This window comes from Prinia subflava, chromosome 3 (genome assembly GCF_021018805.1).
Source record: "Prinia subflava isolate CZ2003 ecotype Zambia chromosome 3, Cam_Psub_1.2, whole genome shotgun sequence".
Classification (NCBI taxonomy): Eukaryota; Metazoa; Chordata; class Aves; order Passeriformes; family Cisticolidae; genus Prinia; species Prinia subflava.
The window spans coordinates 45463703-45484999 of NC_086249.1; the positions used below are offsets into that span (position 1 = coordinate 45463703).

Here is a 21297-nt window from a genome sequence, read left to right on the forward strand (position 1 = left end):
ATCTTTCCCTAGTAGCCTAAAAATTACTCAGGAAACATTAGAGAGATCAGAAAAATAGGTAAAGTAAGGCAAAACATTCAGATGTAAAAGAGAAATTCTGGATACATGTTAGGAAAAGCAGAAGTCTCAATGAACAGAATTTGATATTGCAAAATAAAATACTTTTGAAAATATTTAAGAATTAAAAAAACCCCAAACCCAATAGATTGTTATATATGATGAGTGTCCTGAATTGTCCTCCGATCTTGATAACATTGCAATTCTACACAGAGATAATTACTCCCATTATCTTTAAATAGATATTTCTTAGTTGAACCTCTTAATGTCATTACTTTCTATTAATATGTTACTTCAACCTATACTGGCTGAATATGAATATCTATGAATAGATAATTCTTTCTAGAATAAAAAAGTAGGTTGGAAGGGATTTTCAAAGGCCACAGTCAAACAAATTGAAAGTGACACCAGAGCCCTAGTTAGTTAAATTTTGGATATCTGCAAGGACAGAGAGCCCTCAAAGTCTCCAAGCAACTTTATTCAGTGTTTCTCTGTCTTTATGGCAAAGAATTTTCTCCTTATAACTATTTGAAATGTCTTTCTCTACAATTTGTGCCACTCTTTTTTATGGGTTCACTGTTAATCTTTGAAAACCCTGGCTTTACACCTTCTCTTTCACTACTCTTCAGGCAGCTGAGGACAGTCATATGATATTCTCAGCACACTAAAGCAAGAAATCCAATCTAAAGAATTACAGCTCTTCACTTTTCTCATACATCCTTTATTTAGGTGGCCTCACCATGAAATAGCCTCCACTGAAGCACTCTGAGGTTTCATTATGTTTTCCCATATTTTCTTTTACTAGACACACTATTCAAGTACTTCCATATAGGTCTCACAAGTCCACACAGTTCTACATTAAAAATCTCACCTTTTAAACACTTTTTGATAAAGGAAAAAAGGTAAACCCAGTTGCTTTAAAATTGAATAGAAGATATATTTTTTAAAACAAACTGATATGTTATTTAAAACAAACTGATATTTTTTCAATTAGCCATTCCATGAAGCTAATGAGATAAGAACAAATAATCTTGTAATTCAGCTGTGAAGTGAAAATCATCTATCACTTTCAGGATTTGCAGTGATACCCTCTGTTCTGTTAATGGGGTACAACTGGAAACCTTTACAGCTTCAAGCTTGTGACAGTCCTTGTAGCAAAGGCTGTCATCTCTTTTTTTTTAAGCACAACCAGGTGTAACACAAACATCACTATTGAGGTATTAATTGTGTAACACAAATCCTATGCACCAATTTTTCCATCAGGCTCTAGCTTTTACATTCAAGACAATGTATCAGGAAACCACCTTCTGTATTCAGATTTCCCACTGATGAAATATTGATTTAATTTCTAAGAAAGCTGTTTCAAGCATTAGTTGTCTACTTTAAACTTTAACTAATAAATTCCACTAGGCCTTTTACATGCACAACTGAGGATTTCTCCAGCTGTTTGGAAATGGTTCCTAGACCTCTCTCTCTCAAGTCCTCACTTCATCCTTTTTGATTAAATTAAACAAATCATTAATTCCACCAGTGCAAGGCATGCTGATTAATAGGATGTCATTCAGGTAACTCCCATTATTACTTCTCATTTTTACAAAAGCTTTACAGAAGTACAGACATCTGATTGTGATAAAGAACTTCAGCAATAGTCTCATGAAGGTGATTTGCAGAAGTAATATTGCCTCATTTAACCTTTCTTGTATTTTCCTCCTTAGGCAACTTTCCCAAAGAAAAACTAAAAAAGACATTCCACCAGCAAAAATTAGTGCTACCAACACTCACATACCTCACGTAGCTGTTCCACAAGCTCTCTCTCTTCTCTCATCTGCTCCATTTTCCTTCGAATTGTGAACTGTGGATCTATTGATTCCAGATTTCTTTGTGGCCTTAAGAACACTGATTTTTAAAAAGAGAGATGTTAGTTTAAGAACAAACACTGAAGCATTTATTTCTAAATTAACAAAATCCTTAGGCACTGCCTCCAGCACAAACAGAATTTTTTTTTTTGTTTCTCAGGAGGACAGAAAAATCTGATCTTGGATTATAATTATGAATGGCTGCTTTTTTGATATTGCTCTGGACAGTGTCCTGAGGCATCAATGGCATGGATAATTTATCATCCAAACCATAATCTCAACAGACAAGTTTTGTCAGATGATTAGGCACCAGCAGTGTCCCTTAGAGAGTCTCATCTGTACAACACTTTGTATTTAACCTGGCAGGAAACACCTCTTACTCCTAAGTAGAACTCACTCCTAACAAGATGCTGAATTGCATAAAAAGCTGTGACAAGCCTCCTACACAGAAGAAAATGCTTACTAGGATAAGGCTATGCTAAAAAAAACAAAACCAAACCCATGAAACAAAGACAAATGTAGGAAGACTCAGCCATCAGTAAGTGCCTACACTAAAAAGTCATATTGCAAATGTAGCATTGCACAAACTCTTGGCAGTTCTCCTTCCCACCAGTCTTGTCGACTCTATCACTTTGCCCACAATACAGTTCCCTGAAATCATTACATGACATTCCACAAACATGCACCTCTATCCTTCTATTTCTGTGACTGGTGACACCGCTTTGAATGGTTTGGAAGAACAAGATGATGTACAAAATGCAACTGTCCCTTTTTGTGCCTTTGTTTGCCATCTCACACAAGTGTAGTCATGAGGAATCTCACCCAACTGTGTGCAGGCTCCCCTGTATGCAGGCTATTTAAGTAATGAGATGATTGATCTAAGTTACTTCTCTAGCCAAAGGGACAGACAGACAGCACACCTATGGCACTCCAGCCAAAAGGCAGAGTTCTGTCCCTTAGTTACAACAAAAAACTTAAAGCAAACTCCTTGAATATCTTTAGACTATTTATCTGAGGCATCAAGACAGAATAAACCACGGCCAGTTACCAAACTTGTTTCCTTCTACTACTTGACTCATACAGTCCTAATTTAACTTTTCTCAGGGAATTGAAATTTGCTACATTGCTGCTAAATAAGTAATTTCTGGAATGCCATATTAATGCTATTTGTTAAACAGGACTGTTTTTAAATAGAACACCTAATATTACAGTTCTACATTAGTAAACTCTATTCTTCGTAATGTCAGAAATTCCAGGGGCAGAGTGGAAGAGCATCCTGTAGAGAATGTGAAGGGCTGAGAACTACAGAGAGTGACTGCAGCTCAGTTCCCCTCTCCTGGTGGACAACACATCTTCATCAGTGTCACCACTCAGAAGGATCTACACAGAGGTGCACACATCATAGATAAAAACATTCTTCATGCTGACCTGCCACACAATGCATAAGAGTAGCAGAGCCATGCCTTCAGATGCAGAAGACCCATAGTTTTACTGATATTTTATCTTTCACTTTGTAGAAAGCAAACTGGACATTTGGAATTGAATTCCCCATCCAAACTAAACTGTATGAACAGATCCATGCCTCCTAACATTTTGTAGAATGGTGACATGTGACTATGACTGTGCATGCCCAAAACCAGAGGCTGTTAGAACACTGACATGGTGAAAAATATCTAAAAATGTTATTTATAAATTGTATCATTTAAGATGGCTACAAAAACAAAAAAATCAAATCTGAAGTTTTTCAAGAGCAGAAACCCTTATTAAGGACTTTTATTCTTCCAGAACTGTACTGTATTAAAATTTCTGCATTAGCAACTCTGCATTAATTTACTGGAGACTGTTGCTGATTTTTTAAGAGGTGAAATAAAAATCTCCTATCACATTAATTAAAAACAGTAGCTGCAATTACAAAGATTTTCTAGTTCATTGTACAAACCTAATAACTGAGTTTTGCTGCCTCTCACAGAAGAAACACCTAGATAAAAATCTTTCTTGAAGAGTAAAACCATGGTTTAAATGGTATTTTAAAATGGTACCTGCTTTATTAGCAGTAGCAACATTTCAAATAATCATCTACAAAAACACTAGTACAGAATTATGTTCAATTTTCATAAAATTAGAGTATTATTATGGTCTTCATTCAGTTTGGCCACAGCTATTCTTTTTTAGGTCTTTGTGAAGTCACAGTTCCAAGCTTTACTTCCTTCCAATTTCAGATTACAAATGTCCCTTACTGAAAGGTATCAGCATTACTTAGTCAAGTCCACCACAAGAAAAAGGCAGGCTAATCTCAGGCAGTGAGAAACCATAATCAGAAGCTATTCCATAAATTAATTGACTAAAAAACCAGAATTTAAATCCTATACACTCTACAGCATTATTTATAAAAGTTTTAGTTAAGTACTGAATTTTTTTAAAAGTGTTCCCATAGAGGACGTTTTGGCAGTCCCAAGTATTACTTGCTTCTCAGCATTACACACAATCTCCAGCAAGGGGAGCCCATACCTCACACACACCTGAATGTCTGTTTTTCACTCTTATGAAGAGTCAGTTCCTGCTTTTTGAATCCATGCTCAAAGCCAGGTTGGTTATTAAGTAGTACTTGTTCCAATAATTTTTTTAAGAAGTATTTTGCACAAGTGTCAACAAGTTAGACGAGTAATAGTTAATAACATAGTATGTACTCATCATACCACTGTCAAGCACAAACTTCCTGGCAAAAAATTTCATTTTTGCACTGAATTTCAATGTGTATTTGTGCACTATTAATTGTACATCCAGGAGTTCTCAGTGTACTGAGTAGTCAGTGTGACAACATCTTCCTTCAGACACACCACAAAATTATTTAACCTGACTTTTAAAAAAAACAAACAAAAAGAAGGTTGGACTATGACAGGCAGAGCTGAAGTCAGGCAGAAAGTTTATAGTTGCATTTCTATTTGATTGACTTATTCAGTCTAAATTTAAGTAACAGAAATATATTAGCCCCAGTTAAAAAATACACAGTTGTAAAAGCAGTTTCTGCTGTACCACTCCAAGATAATAAACACTAACATTTGCATTTGGTTTAAGATTTGAGTGACAGGAGGCTTTTATCTGTTCCAAATGCACAAGCTAGTCTGCACCACTCCTTTCATCTAGAAGATTAAAACATTAACAAATATAGGTTAATTCTGCACTGACAGAAGAAGCACCTCTAGGTTTCTCTGTTACAATATTCATCAGTGAAATGTTAACTTAGCTTCACACCATCATGAACTAAGTTCAGTTTTTTCAACTTACCAGTATCAGAATTTTTATATTCCACAGTCATTTCCCTTACAGAGCTGATTCCTTATGTATGCTATCTTTATGGTTTTATAATCAAGAACACTGAGGCAAATAGGAAATACTCTCAACTAAAGAACTGAACTAAGAATGAAATGCCCCCTGTGAAGGGGCTTCAGTCCTGAATTCTTGGGTGGTACAGGTGTGACTTCCAGAGTGGCATCCGATTAGTCAGACAGGAAAGTTTCCTTAACAGTAAGCTAAATGTTTGCATTTAACATTCAATATTTGTGGTCTGGGTTTCAATCTGATGCTTTTGACAGTTTCACTACCTTTTAATTGCTGAACTCCTTTCCACTTTAGCACAACTGGCAAAACATGTCCCACTTTGCCTATTAGTGCTGAATCTCAGTGTATTATAACAATAAAACCCTGGAGAAAAACAAAACAAAAGCAGCAATAACAAAAGTCCACTCATGTACCTGACCTTCATTAGGAACAGCTTATTAACAATTTCTATTAGGCAGAAATTATTATTTTTGCTTAGCTGACTGTTTCAGCTTTGTTTCTTTATGGATTCTTCTATTATGCCAGTTATGCATCTGCACCAATAAATGCAGAAGGAAGCAGGATATTTTAATAGTCAGTAACTTTCAAAAATAATTAAAAAATGCAGAAGACAGCAGCAAAATTAACTGCTGTTTCAGTACAACTTTAGAACTCTCGAAAATAAAGCAAGTAAATAAACCTACACTGAAAATAGTTCTTGGAATTAATATAATGGGAGAAGTTGTTTTGCCAGAGTAGAAAAGAGTGAAACTTCACTCATGGACTTTTGACACAACATATTGCAGAACAAACTGAAGGGCATCCTCTGGGGAACTGAGTCTTATAAACATCCTCTGGAGAGTATTGTCTTTTTTCCTTAGCCACGTGGGGCATTCACCACATACTCATGTTTCTGAAAACATAAAATTAAGTAAATTATATACGGAACACCTACCATTGTCACTGTCTCCTTCAGATGGGATACTGTAGCTAAAGCTGTCCCATGTTTGTGCCTGTGTAAGTGTGTTGAAGGAGATAGGAGGAAAACTGAGGGATGGGTCTGCTGAAGGGGAGTGATAACCAGTCCAACCATGGTGGTAAAATAAGGACCGGAGTGGGGATAAAAGTGGGCAGCAACATTTCATATATGGCATTAGGATTGTATGGTAATGGCAAAGATGTAATTCAAAGGTGATTAATACAAAATGCATAAATTTTGAGAAAAGAATGAAAGATGGTGCAGAATAAAAAGAATGAAAAGTTAAATGTTAGTACTTGCAAATCATACATTATATGTGCAGTTAAGGCTGTTAAGCTTAGCAAGATCAGTGTAACCACAGCACTTCACACAACTTGTTATAATCAAGTTTTAAGAAAAAGTACCCATAGATTTTACATTGTAGCCTGATAAAAACCTTGACTCTGAATCAGAAAGTAAATATACCAGCTGTGAAGTTTCAAGAAGGAAACTTTCACAGAGTAAGAATTTTTATATATTTGTGTAACTACCTAATAAGAACACTTCTCACAAAGCGAATTTACACATCCATATGAAAACATTTCCCTGTTTGTTCCAATTTCCCCATTGATTTTGGAAGTAGCAATTACATTATCACTTGGATTCTCATTTTGTTGCAGGATGTTCAATAAGTACGTGTAACACAGATGTTTTCCTTCCATTTTAATTCACTTAATAATAAATGAAGCCCTACTAAAAAAGTTTCTTGCTAACTCCGAGCAATAAATTCAAATCTACAGTGGGTCCACCATGTAAGTACTGTAAGTACTGGTCCTCCACAACTTTTACAGGCTTCCCAGGGTCAAGAACAGGGAGGCTGATCCTGAGTTTGTGCAACAAGCTTTGGCAAACTTGCACCACACACAGTCTTCTAACAAACACGACACAATTAATTATTCGACTGGGGTCCCTGAAGTACCCCAAAGTGTACATTTCCACAGAAGCTGCAATAATCTGCTGACTTTTACCAGATGAATGTAAAAGCATGTCATGCCTACAGTTCACGACCACCCTTGAACTCATTATGGAGCTAAACTGGGGCAGCAATACAGCCTCTGTTCTCCCTATCCATTCTGCCTTCTCTCCATTAACTAGTCGCAACACCACCTCTTACTGATCCTCAGATCCTTCTGTGGAAATTTTTACTCTTTCCCCACCACATCTACTCTGCACTTCTGCCTCATCTTGATTGTGGGCAAGGATTTCTGCCCAAGCTTTCCTCAAACCTCCATTATACAGTGTTTTAGAACTGGATACTGACACCCTTAAAATACCTCCATCCTGAATCTCTTCAGCATACCATCCATCCTTCCTGAACTTCACATTGGTTTCCTATTATCTTGCAGAGATTTAAATCTTTTTTCTGCCTTCTACAGTGATGGTGCTCCTTAATGAACTCCTCCTATATCAAACCACAATGTTCCTTACCACTTCAGCAAAAAAAATGAACTCACTAATTTCTTGTTTTTCTACATGTATTTCCATATTTATCTACTGAATTCTACACACAAACAACATTCATGTTCCTCAGACCAACCTAGAGATTATAAACTACCTCTGCTCTAAATGCTAACCATAAACGCAAATTAATTTAAGATTGCTGTGTAAATCTAAAAACAACTAAAACCACTTAAAGAAGACCACTTAGAGGAAATTCCAAAGTAAGGCTTCAGTAAGCACAGAAAGCCACTCTTTTCTACCATTCCAAGCTAATATTCAGATGGAACTGAATCATGTAGGTTTTCTCCTTCCCACAATTTTGGAATCTGTATTAACATGATAATTCAGACAGTGTCACATAAAACTTCACCTTAAACTTCTTTTCAGAGTTTCACAGCTCTCTCTTTAGACTTTCCCAAGGCTGGGTCTCTGCGTCTGGCTATTGGGACACCAGAGCAGCTGAACTCAAGAGTCAGAACAATTTAAACTCTGAGTAGAGTCAACACTGGGTAACAGAACACAGATTTAAAAAGATAAACAGTCTGACTCTGGTAGCAATTGAGATTTTCAACTATTTTCCTAAGAACAGAGATAATGCAGTTAGAGAAGAAACAAATGGAAGAACTAAATATCCAGCAGTAATAAGCACTCAAATGAGAGAAAAAGACTGTCAGGTTTCAATGATCATTGTATGTTCCAACTAACTTGAAATACAAGCATGTCTACCACAGATACTAACACTGTGCTTCAAACTCTCTACAAGTCACCCAGACTGAAGATTTACAAGTAATGTTATGCTACGTGAACAGCTGCACGGGAACAACCTCTCACTTTGGAATTCAAAGCGCTTTGCGACTTTGAGTTTTGTCAGTGCTTGCTTCAGCCTCTGCCAGTAGAAATTTTTTTGTCTGTGTTGCTGTCACTTTATTCAGCAGAAACTAAGAAACACAGTGACCTAGAAATAGCACAACACAAAAGCAAAAACAACTCTTGATTGCAAGATATATTAGAAGCTGCTCAGACTTGAAAGTCTGGCATATTAAAGATACCACAAGACCTTGGCAACTCTCAATTTCAAAAATTAGCACCACTTTGAACATTTTAATCAATTCATGGATGAAGGAGGGAGAATTTAAATTTATTTGCTATTTTGAGTGATTCCTTTTCAGACAGATAATGCACTTCCCAAGAGGAAAATTACAGCTCTAAGAAAATTGTTTCTGTTCAATGGTATTTTTTTAAGGTTTCCAAAATTAACGTGAATTTGAAAAGTCCATACTCTCTAAAAATATTTAAAATATAAACGAAAATAATGTGAAAAATTTAAAAGTCCTCTGTCTTTTTTACATTCAAAATAAACTTCTGACCCTTGGAAAAAATCTTTCAAGAAATGTAAATACATTCATTACCTTTCAAAACATTTTCTTTGGGTTCTTTCTGTCAGCCATCAGATATGAGTTTTCCCAATGTTTTGCCTAGCTTAAAATTGAAAGTATGAAAGGACCTTCAGTCCTGAACACATATCAGTATGTACTAACACCGACGTTTAAGCCACTGTGGTTTATCCTCTGGAAGCACTTACATTTATGGTGTACTTCACAAAACTGGAATCTTTACCAGAAGTCTAGAACAGTTTACTTTCACCTTTCCAAGAGACATAAATCATTATGAAATTATGAGGAGGATGGAAAATCAAATAATTTAATTCATTTTAAACAGGTGAAAATAAACACAGTGAAAATAAACTCTCAAATTTCAGAAAAAAAATACGTTTGCATATATTTTCATTGAAAATTTGCCACTATTTTTTCCACAAAGCATGATGAACACATTTTAGTTCGAACACTTCAATGTTCTTTTAATGCTGCACTTGGGGTTTAAGAGATTTATATAACCAACTAATTCAAATGTAAGCTCTAACAAAGTTAAATAGTTAAAAGTCATTAAAACTATTTAACTTCATTAGAGCTTACATTTCCAGTAAGTTTTAACATTTCCCCATAGGCCATTAAGAACTGAAATGAAAAAACCTATTAAAATCAACCTAAGCTGAAAACTTTCCTGGGTCACAGAAATGCTGAACCTCTGCACTAGCTCAGGTCTGTGACAATAAAGCAGTATATAATTAACAAATACAAATACAAAGCAGTGATAGAATGATTCAAATGCACCAAACTTGCACGAAGTTTTAAAGGAAATACAATGAAGAAACTACAGACCTGCCAAGCAAACCAGCTTTAAAAGAAAAAACACGCAGGCTTCACAAACATGCCAGTATTTTCAGTCATGTACTACTTCTATCTGTAAATATTTCTCATGTATTTGCAAAGCAGCAGAAGATGAAACAATATACAGCTTTAATATGCCTTTGCAAGGTTTCATTTTGCTACATGATGCTACATAAGTAATATACTCTATTTTTATCTGAAACTGGACATAAAATTTTACTATTGTCAAGTTCCCCTATCTTACCACAGTATAAATTTAAGGTAAGATGACTGAAACTAGACATGATCAGGAGAGAAACTGTGCAGTAATGGTTCTTAGTGCCTGTAGTGTCTCATATGGAAAAGAACATAAATTCACATTATCAAGTTTAACGCAACCATAATGTGACCAAAAGACACTACAGTATCGGCAAGCTTTTAGAATATATGAACTTCAAGCAGGGTCTAACCAACTGACACTGGTATTTAATGAGGCTATACACACCTGTAATATAACCAGGGGATGGACTGTAGGACTTGTGCACATCTGGTCTTGAATCACGTGACTTGGAGGTTTTGTTGCAAAGGACTGCAAACATTGCAATCCAGTCTTTCTAGAAATTCTCTCAAAAAAAGTCACTAGGCTGTTCTGCCTGGACCTATTCCACTTGTTAATTATAAGAAACCTGGGCATGGTATGCCAAGATTCAGAAGTGCATGTCAAACTAACACTTGAACAAGAAGTCAGTCTTGCATATTCTTCCACAAAGCAGCTTCCAGTCCCCAGCAGCAGATTTCACTGTGGGCTCAGAACACAGCCCACATCCTGTGAAAGCAGCAGCATGGCCTGGGCCCCTTTGCTTTCACACATCTTTCTCCTGACAGTGATATTGCAATGCTGCCACTGGACTATGCAATATTACTCAATGTTTAATTTTCAACAAATCCTGAAAGGACCCATCTGCTCATCATTTCATCCTTATTAAATTTATGTAGAAATATTAAGATTTCTAAATCATCAGGAACAAGACAATGTTTACATTACAACAACCAAAGCTGAACAGATCTGTCTAACAGTATATCACAACTACATGAGAACTTAAAATTATCTTCCTTCATAAAAACAGCTCTCTAACACTTAAAAAAGTAAACAACAAAAAACAACTAAATCTATGGGTACAATTTCATAAACATTTTTTCAATGTTTCACCAGCAGGTTCACAAACTGCTGTCATTATTACCAAACATTTTGTTATGGAAACTACAAGCTTGTAGGGGTTTACCCTCACTTGATTAAAAGCATTTGTGGTGAATGACAGAAATCAGAACCATGGTCTTAGTATGCTGAAACATACTGAAACCCTGTAGCTACTCACTAGAGGTGACATGACTTAACATTGACCACCTCAGCACAGAGAAAACAAAAACTGAATTCAATTATGTAGCTAATCCAGTTTTTAAAGGAAGCTGTTTATCCAAGCCCTCAAATACATCTCTAAGTTTGGGAGGTTTTTTGTCATTACTTGCTTTCAGGTTTAATTAGTTTGTTTGTTTTCAAATAAACTGCTGCTTGTTAAAAGACTGGTGGTTATGCAGATACAGAGCATTGCAAATTCACTGAACTCAGTTGCTGGCTGAAGTAAAGATGTAACCTTCCCATAATGCTTGATCTTTACTCAAGCATAACTACTGACAGACTCAATGAAGTGAAAATTTTCAGAGCAACACAATTGTTTTCTAAAATAGCCTAATTATTTGCATATATTATTCAACAAAATCTAAACTGTATCACCACATACCAATCAAGCAAAAATTCTTACTTCAATTAGTATGACAGCACAGATGATAAATATGTATATGCATATAAATATGTGTAGTTATATCCAAACACATTTTTAATATACATATAACTTTACACAACACCCACTAGTAATGGATGAAAATTGATCCATATATAATGTGCCAAATAAATACTTCCTATAAATTCAATCTTGATTCAAAACTAGAGAACCTTAAAATGTTCTAAGCTTCTTCTAACTGTTGTACAGAAAATGTTACATTGCTTACTACTTAAGGGGGAAAACCAGAGATATCTAATAATAACAGAGATGTAAAGAACCCCAAACCAGTACACACAAACTGGTTTCCCACGTTACCTGATCGTGGCTTCAGGCCAAAAGGGATTGTGGTGTTTGTAGTAGGAGACATTGTTGGACTTTTATCCTTAATCTGTGTAATTCAAGAACATACATCAAAGTTAGAATAACACCCAGAATATATCTCAGTATATCTGACTATGCAAAATGCAAAAGTTAACAATACTGCATGCTAGAACTATTTCACCATAATCTGCTCACAATATGGTCCCAAACCTATGATAATTTCATTTTTTATTGCACCCTATTGCTCTGCTAGAAAAGACAAGCTTCTGACAAAAGACAGCAAGATATTCCCCCTCGCTATAAATAGACTCAATTATTTCTCAGTTTTCTCCCATGACATCACTTGGTTCCATCAAATATACATTTTGTGGCAGAGCACATTCAAAAATTAAAGCAAAGGTTTTTTTTTTCCTTAGACAAGTTTGTTTCTCTCACAGAATTAATTACGATCCTGCATGGTATCTTCCATGCAACACTGAATTTCTGCATTAAAAACAGAGAAGAGGAAATAAAGCTTATGCCTCAGAGCAGGACCACCCCTGACCCTGAACTAGGCTGAGAGTTGCAGCAGGAAGAATGGAGCAGCAACATAGAGGAGAGGGGAAGGTATAATCATCATATCACCAATGGCAACACAGAAACAGTCCTATAACCAAATGCCATAATGGAAACCCCATTTAAAAAGTGATTCCACTGGGAGCTGGGAACTACAGAAGTCCCATCAGCAAGACTGGTGGACGGTGGCTGGGTGCTCACGAATTTGCAAGATGCTTATGCCCAATGCAATATATAAGAGAAGCCCTATTTCTGCACCAAAAAAAACCCAGAAGGTAAATAATCCCCTTAAGGAGTTCCATACGGTTTTTACCTTTTTGATCTTCTAATGAGATTTGCACTAGAAAGCTACAGGATCAATAAAATCAGATTCCTCTCTGAAAACTAATCAAGGACATGACACAATTGTGCAAAAAGAAATTGCACTGATATCAGTAGAAAATCTTGTTGGACAAGGAACTATTTAAAAAAGAAAATTTTAAAAAGTGTGTCTGAATGGAGAAAATGTAAAAAATTAAATGTTTTATACTAAACTGCATAGTTTGAAACAAAGTGATCAAAAAGTGTATTTTTGTACTCTAATAAATCTGAGACAAGATTAAACCGCACACCAAGCAAACCACATATTCATTTCTGATGAAAATCTCAGTCACATGTTCTGCAGAATTCAGTTATGATTCATTTAGTCTGTGAAACACTCATATAAAACAGATAAGAGAAACAAATGACACCTTACCTCATTGTGAGAGCTTTGCCCGCTTCTGTTCCAAACAATTAGATCATTCTGCATATTTGGAAAGTTAAGGAAAAAAAAAAGAAGAAAAGACAAAAAACATTTCGGAACCCATATTAGTGATATACTGCAATGGGACATTTTGCTAATTATAGTCAGATACACATTCATACCTAATTCTTTTTTTCACTGAAACAATTAATTTGCATGAATCATAAACACTTGTATCGCTAGCCAAAGAACATTTTTAAAAAAGCATGTGGAAATTATTCATACAAATTTGTCATTAACTTTTTGCTTCTATACTAAAAGACTATAACTGCATTTATAAGATTTTAATATTTGTTGGTTAAAATACAGCATATTTTTCAATTAAACTATCACAAAGTTTTCCTTTGGAAATATAGATTTTCAATACAGATTTTAAGAGAGAAGTATTCTGTAAACAATTAAATTCATAACTGCAACATAACATACCTTTTGTTACCACTTCTGTTATAGTTACATTGGAAACATATATATCACATTGATAAATATGAAATAAAATCATTAATTCAGCAGCAATCATAACTCAGCAGAAAGACAACTGGCATAAGTAAAAGTAAATTACAATTCAATCCTAAACAATTTCTCTAGAGCAAATATTTTTTTTAACTGACAAAAAATGGAAACAAAAGAGAGTACTTGGAACAGGAGGTCCCAACAGTCACAGAGCTTTCCAAAAGTTAGCAAGATGGGAAGGAAGATTACACACCCATTTTGCTTCATGACCTTTCTTGGCCACTTTTCAAGACTAAAAAAAATTCTTCAGCCTTAGACATCTTTCATAATATTAGCTCAACCACTGTCTTACCAAGAACAAACAGAGAGAAATCTTACTCATCTGATTCCAGCCAGTTCTACCTGGGGACTTGTATGCTTAAGCACTTCTATTTTTTTCTAGTCAGAATTTTGAATTTATGCTAAATTGAATTCATTTAGCAACACAAGCAGCAACAGAACTTCTTACTGTACTACACAGAACATAATATGATTAAAAACTTGCTCTTGCAGGACATGTTTCCATTTCACAGAGTGTGCCTAGGATTTTCACCTGCATAGGACAGTCCAGATCAGACCTCCCCAAGTGCTTAGGAAGATTTTGCTTCTTTTGGAGAGGTGAATTAGTGATATATCTTTGCTAAACAGTTCATGAAAAGACAGGGACTACTTTGACATTGAATTAGCCTTATCTTTTCATCTCAACAATGAAGTAAGCCCTGCTCCAAATAAAGTGTGGTAATTCCAATGTGTAATAATATAACAAAGGAAATCAACCAACTCCATTTTTTGATGTTTTAAAGAAAAAGCAAAGACAAAATTAGGATTAACAGGAGTTATTATTATCACAGGAGTATTTCATATTATGATGATTAAATATTATGATGATTACGATGATAAAAATATTTGAAGAGCATCAAGATGAAAAAAACCCACCCTATTTCTGGATAGAACAGACAACATTAAAGTACTGCCAATATAGACAGCATCTTCTGTAATTTTGCTGTCACAATCTGCTTGCAAAGTGCAGTCACAAAATCTTTGTACAGCAAGTTCTGAAGTAATAACATATGTCCCAAATAATTTTTTTGGTAGTTCTAATTTTATGGATCGTTCAAGTCTACAAATCTTAAAATATTTTTGAAGCTTTAAAAACTATCATCTCAACGTATATACAGTCTGTTTGCAATATTAAATACAACAAAAAACCTGCTGTTAACATAAACTTAAAAACTTATATAACTACAAGAATATTTGGGGTAAGGGGAGAAAAGGAGTCAGGTACCTTATTTTCTTGAAGATCTAACTTTGAGATGACATTTTTTCCAGGGGAACGCAACCCCTGCAACTACTATCATTTTATTTTATATATTTATTGTATCAGGTCTTTCTGAAGGGATAGGTCTTAATCAACTTTCCATTTACAGTCAAACCTTGAGATTCATGATATGGCAAAAGAAAGCCCAATCCCCACACTGGGCCTAAACCCATAATCCCCACACACAAATGGACAGAATGCAATGATCCATTGCAAATGTTTCCACATTTATTGCATCTGGACACCTCTGTACCTGGCTCAGGGACCATTTTTCACCCTGTTCACAAGTTCTTGCTTCAGGCTTTGCTTTCTCCATAATCAACTCCCTCCTCCTCTGGAATTCCAGTTCCTCTTCAACATTTTCTCTCTGTAAGATAAAATAACACTTCTGTCTGTACTACTGGAAATAGAACTTTTTTTTTTTTTTGCATAACATTACCTTGAAGTATTTCTTACAAATACTCTGATGAAAAACAGACAGATAAGTAAGTAGATACTATATAAGTACAGTTCCAGCACAAACAGGTGGATAATGTAAATCTAAACCAATTACTTCATAAAAAAACATCAATTCACCAGACAGGATACAGAACAAATAATAAGCAACATATATCACACTGTAAAACTCAAACCCCATACTTTATCTATATTCTCTGTAACCAGTGACAGTACTCTGGAAAAACACTAAAAATTTTTATTTTACAAAATATTTTGGGGTTATCCCTAATGGATATAATGTTTTCCTGCACCAAAAGGTGGAGATAGGAGGGTCAAATGGTAGATGAAGTTGCATAGCTGAACTGGCATACAGGGACAGGGTGGGGAAACTAAAATGAGAAAGTAACAGATAAACACACAAATTTTGCATATACAGACACCCACAGATGAAAACAAACAAACCCCAAAATAATTTCATAAATAAGTTAAAGAAGAATTAGTTTTACCTTTCAGCCTACTTACTTTTTACCTTCCCTGCTTGGCAGATTACTAATTGATGAAATTGTGGGCTCATTTTCTGTCTTTCCCCCCCAGAATATTTTGTAATTATACACTCATTAACATACCTGACCAAGAGAAGACATGTCCATCTGTATTTGACCACTATACATAAAGACAAAGGCAAACATGTAATTCATTATGCAACAATTTGAACACGATGCATCTAACAAATTATATTTTTTTCTAAAGAAGGTACATAAACACATTTTACTGTAGACTCCTGAAATTCTAAAAATGATGCTGTTTCTGTGGGATACAGATTCACAGCACTGCTTTCTGAAATATCCATGCTTAATCTGCAAGGTTTGAAATAAAAACATTGCACTGGTCTACACTTTGGCAATCACTCCGTTCAATATTTAATTTCAAACAAATATATACATGAAATACTTTTATAGTTATCATTTTAACCTTTTCAATGGCATCTCTTAAGAGCTTCTGGAAATGCCTCCTGATGCTGAAGCAACATTCATGGTTTCATTTGCAAAGTACCACCCTAAGCAATGGCTTGTATCAAAACAAAAGGACCTGTTTACTACCAACAACCATGTTGTTATCTAGAAGCCTGCAGATTTCTGTATCGAACCTCTAGAAACACCTCCAGTGTTCAAATGGAAGCCACAGCCCTGCCCAGATATTGCCACTCAATTTACAGTGGCTGAAAATAAAGCAGTGAAAGAGAAAATGAAAGAAAGCAGGAAATATAGAAATAGCAAATACAGAAATACAATGCAAACATAGAAAATATTGAAAAAGGTTGAATCTGAAATCTCTCTTCCTAGAAACAAAATGCTGTCTATGTGCAATAGGGTATGCAGATTTTAAATTCTGTAGAACACTCAACCAACAGTATGTGGGCAAGCATTTTACAAGTTCAATAATCACACCCACTAACAAAAACAGCTGGAAAGAATCCCAGTCAGTGCACATTAGGTGTGCCAGCATCATCAACTGCTTCAGCCCCTACAGTGTTTTCTCCCAAAGGGCCTTCAGTGTGAGATAAGGATAGTCCTTATCTATAGCATAGAGTTAGTTATTTCAACAAGGTTACCTTGACTAGGCCAGAGGTATATGGATGCACAAAGGAAACTGGAAAAAGTTAAAATGTTTGACATGCTCTAGGTTTAAATTAAAAGCAAATGCCGGTTTTGTGCATCTTAAACTAAGAAGCAACAGAAGCATTTGAATTCCTACCTAGATCTGGATAAACACAAAACCTCTTGGGTATGAAAAAAAATTTCTCATATTGCTTTATATAAAGCAAGTATATAACAAAATGCCATAAAAAACAGTAATGACATAAAAAAAATCATGAGGAACTCATGGCCCAGAGGACTGAGAGTCTATAGCATCCTTTGACAAGTACTGGGCAGTCAGATGTATCTCGCTGCTTAGGTCCGGATGCTAATAACAGGAGGCGTATATTGAAAAGCCCATATGATGCTCAGAAAATTAAATATAAATGCTACTATTTTAAGGTTAGAAAAATAAACTGTAGCCACGAACCGCCCAACATACTGTAAAAACAACAGTAGAGAAATATAGACATACATGACATGATTAGCCACTTCTAAAAGTAATTTTTGAAATTTACTGTAGTGTTACTACTGAAAGTATATCTGTGTGTAAGTAAAAACAGGTTTTCTGCATTTTATTGACCTTCTTAATTTAATAGAAGTACCTAAGCATGTAGGAAATATTAGGGCAATGCCTGGAAACAAAAAAAAACAAAATGACAAAATTTATCAGGCTAATATTTTTCCAGGTGTTTTTTCCAAAACAAACATATTCCATTTTTAACTACAACACTCTTCTGACAAAGTAATAAGCCTCATATGAGATGCAGAAGCAATGGGACTAGGAAGCTAAAGGAATTAAAGATATTTCCTAATTGTCTATATCCTAATTTTACAACATTTTATTAAGCACAAATATTTTTGATTCAAGTATTTAGTGCATGATTCAAGAATTCAAATATTCTTTACGTGATGCAAAATAAAGCCAGCTGTCTCTCTAGAAATACTAACAGGAATCAATTTCTGCCCTAAAAGTGCAAGTCTGTTAGGTGAAAAAGCAGTTCAAAATAGGCGTTTAAAGTAAAGAACAGTGTAGTCACAAAAGCAAGCAGCTGTCAAGGGAGGAAAGAGAACCAAGTATACTTAAGGCTGAAGTGACAAGGAGGTTTCTAATCTTAAGAGAATGAAAGCTGTAAACCACCTACCTCATAGAAGTAAGAATTAAAATGAGTTTTGAAATGAACTTAATTTCTGAAGGTGGTTACGCTAAGAAAAGCAATAGCAAGCATCTGGACAGACAGAACTACAGGCACCACTATTTTCATACTTTTCCAGTAGGGTAAAGCACTTGTTTCTTTTAAATACTTATTCTTTTGTCTAGCCACACTTCCAGAACCATTCTATGTGACTCTGGGCACTCAAAATGGGCAGCTAAATTATAAAAGCTTGCCTTCTATAGTCAGGGGAAATCTAAATAACTTCCTTTGCCTCCTCTTCTTTCTTGTTTGGAATTCAGAAAACTAAAGAAACTTCACCATTAATTCAGGCACCTCCTTTATGTGCTTCATTGAATTGGCATGAAGATGGGCCAGAAGCCCTTCTCATTCCAACAACATACACCAAGCATGAGTAAGAGGAAAATTTACAGTCCCTAAAAGAAATGTGACAATCCTAGACAAAACTTCAGATAATCACATTAGTGTACATGAGATGAATGGTTAAGGGGTGTCCCCATCTCTGAATTTAGTTGTATTTTATACCTTCTTAATTTACTGGGAATCTTGGCCTAGGTACTCAAGAGCCAGTGTGAGTTTCCCTCTAAACTACCTTGCACATGCTGGTATGCTAACAAAACACTTGGTAACTCCAGACAGGTTTCAGTTGTCAGTTAAAAGAGAACTCTAACCTAATTCACAAAAAACTTAAAATATATTAGTTTATTATTATTATATTATTGTATCAGCTATTGTAAGCATACCTGTTGGAATCTTGTAATAAATCTACTGCTTCTCTTAGTTGTTCTATCATTGCTATATCAATAGTTTGTTCTTCTGATAGATTTATTCTATAACAGAAAACAAAAACATTCAAAAAAAACCGTACAACAGCAATGATCAAGGGTAGTCTGAATTTCCATATTGAGCTTCACCTTCCAACTAGCATGCAAACACTACAGGGGAAAAAACAGCCTCTCTGCACACTGGGATGTGCTGAATTTAAGGAAAGTGCTTCTTCTGAAAAACACTGTTCTGCACTTCGTCCTTAACAAAGCCCCCAGCCTCATACCTACATAAATAAATGTAATGATGTAAAATTTTTAGCATTCAATTAAACAGAGTGACTTTCAAAACTGAAAATTTATTTACCAATATCTGCCTCTGAAAGGCACTCATCCCATGCATTGTTCCAGCATAAACAGTAAATACAATGAAGTTTTATAAGGGCCAGCTTGCTTTCTTTTGCTTTTCAACATTTATAATTCTTTTGGGGGAGTAGAAATATAACCTCCTATTAGTTCTGCCAATAAGTTCTGCTCTGTCAAAAAGTACTTATTCTTTCCTCCCTTCAGGTTTTGGGTTTTTTAAATATCACATAGGACTACACTATTCTGGTGAGTGATAACTTCACAGTACAGTCATGTTGGAGTCCCTTTCCTTATGCACTTATCTCAGCAACTGATGTTCACTTCTTCCACTCTGGAATTAATATCCATAAACTAATGATTGCTTCAAGGTTAAAATTATGATAAGTAAGAAAAAAAAATGTTTTCTAATTAAATTGATTTTTTAAATGTACATTAAATTCAGATCTTACGAGTTTTGATTATACTTTTTCAGCAATGCCTATAATCAACAAAATACCAAAGCACCTAATTAAAAAAGATTGCATTCTACATAGACAAAAAATGATTTGGGTTATACAAATTAATTAGTTGTAATATAACATCCACTCTATTCAGCAATAAAATGTACAACACTGAGCATACACAAACTGCAAGGTTATGCTACTGTCATGAGTCCAAATCTACAAAATTATTAAACAGTAAAGTCACACCAGTCCTGGTCAAACTAATTAAATGACATAGCTAATTATTAATAGACACACAAGAAATACTCACATCTCGTCTGCTTGCCATTGCGTGTCCTCTTCTATTCTCAGTAATTCATCGCACTCTGCTGCTCTGCTCTGTACGCAGACAAACGATAATGAGAACTGAGCTTGGCAATTAAGTAGGCAGATAAATTCTGCTTTCCGACTCAGCACTGACCTAATTTATGTAACATTTTAGGTTGGCTGGTTGAAGCAATCCAACACTTCTCCTCCATTCCTCCCTCTACCCACTTTTAAGATACTGATTACAGGATCTTCTATTCAGATTTTATTGAGGTCAACAGCCCTTACCCTCCTTTAACTGTAAAAAGAAACTCAAGCAGCATAAGAATTCTTTGTTCTATGTCCCAGATTCCAGTTGTGACTTTCTGGCATATAGAAACAATGCTTCAATTAACCACGATCCCAACTCTCCTCCTACTTGCTCTCCTACTGCAGCCAGATTTGTTTACAAAGCAAGGGAATTCCAAACATGCAAACAGTGGCAATTATGTACTTCACGCATAATTATTAACAGGATTCATATTTGACAATTTTGACAGTCATGAATCATTTCATTTTTTAAAAGGAACAAATTGGAACAAAAGTTGCATCCAGGAATTCCTATCAGTCAGCCACTTATTTTGAGTTCAATGTAGTAATAAACTGGATCCCTCACACCTATAAATATGAAGTACTATTTATTTGAAAACTTGAATCTCTTTTATGCTTCCACTTGGTGTTTTGCAACTCTTTCATCTCAGACAGGCAGGAGCACTGATGTAGTTCAGTTGCCAGTAAAGACAGAAGCTCTCTGAATGAATGTGTATTTGTACTTGTAGAGAAGGAAGAGCATAAACCAGAGGCTTATCCTCTTTTGTGTCATGTGCTTGGCACATCAGTTGCATCATTCTGTACCAATACATTCTACCCAATTCTGCTGTAAGTGGCACTGAAGAGTGTACCAGCTTCTCTAACACTCTCCAGT

General features: G+C 35.2%; 1 protein-coding gene across 1 annotated transcript in view; it reads right to left on the reverse strand.

Moving 5' to 3' along the window:
* Positions 1 to 21297, reverse strand: part of LRCH1 (leucine rich repeats and calponin homology domain containing 1) — a 114076-nt gene that overhangs the window by 20806 nt on the left and 71973 nt on the right. Inside the window, exons 10-16 of the mRNA XM_063392115.1 lie at positions 20338 to 20405; positions 19198 to 19284; positions 16269 to 16305; positions 15458 to 15571; positions 13350 to 13397; positions 12053 to 12125; positions 1844 to 1953 (exon numbers count right to left, since the gene is read on the reverse strand). Of these exons, the coding sequence (XP_063248185.1) occupies positions 1844 to 1953; positions 12053 to 12125; positions 13350 to 13397; positions 15458 to 15571; positions 16269 to 16305; positions 19198 to 19284; positions 20338 to 20405 (537 nt within the window). The remainder of the gene's footprint in view (positions 1 to 1843; positions 1954 to 12052; positions 12126 to 13349; positions 13398 to 15457; positions 15572 to 16268; positions 16306 to 19197; positions 19285 to 20337; positions 20406 to 21297) is intronic.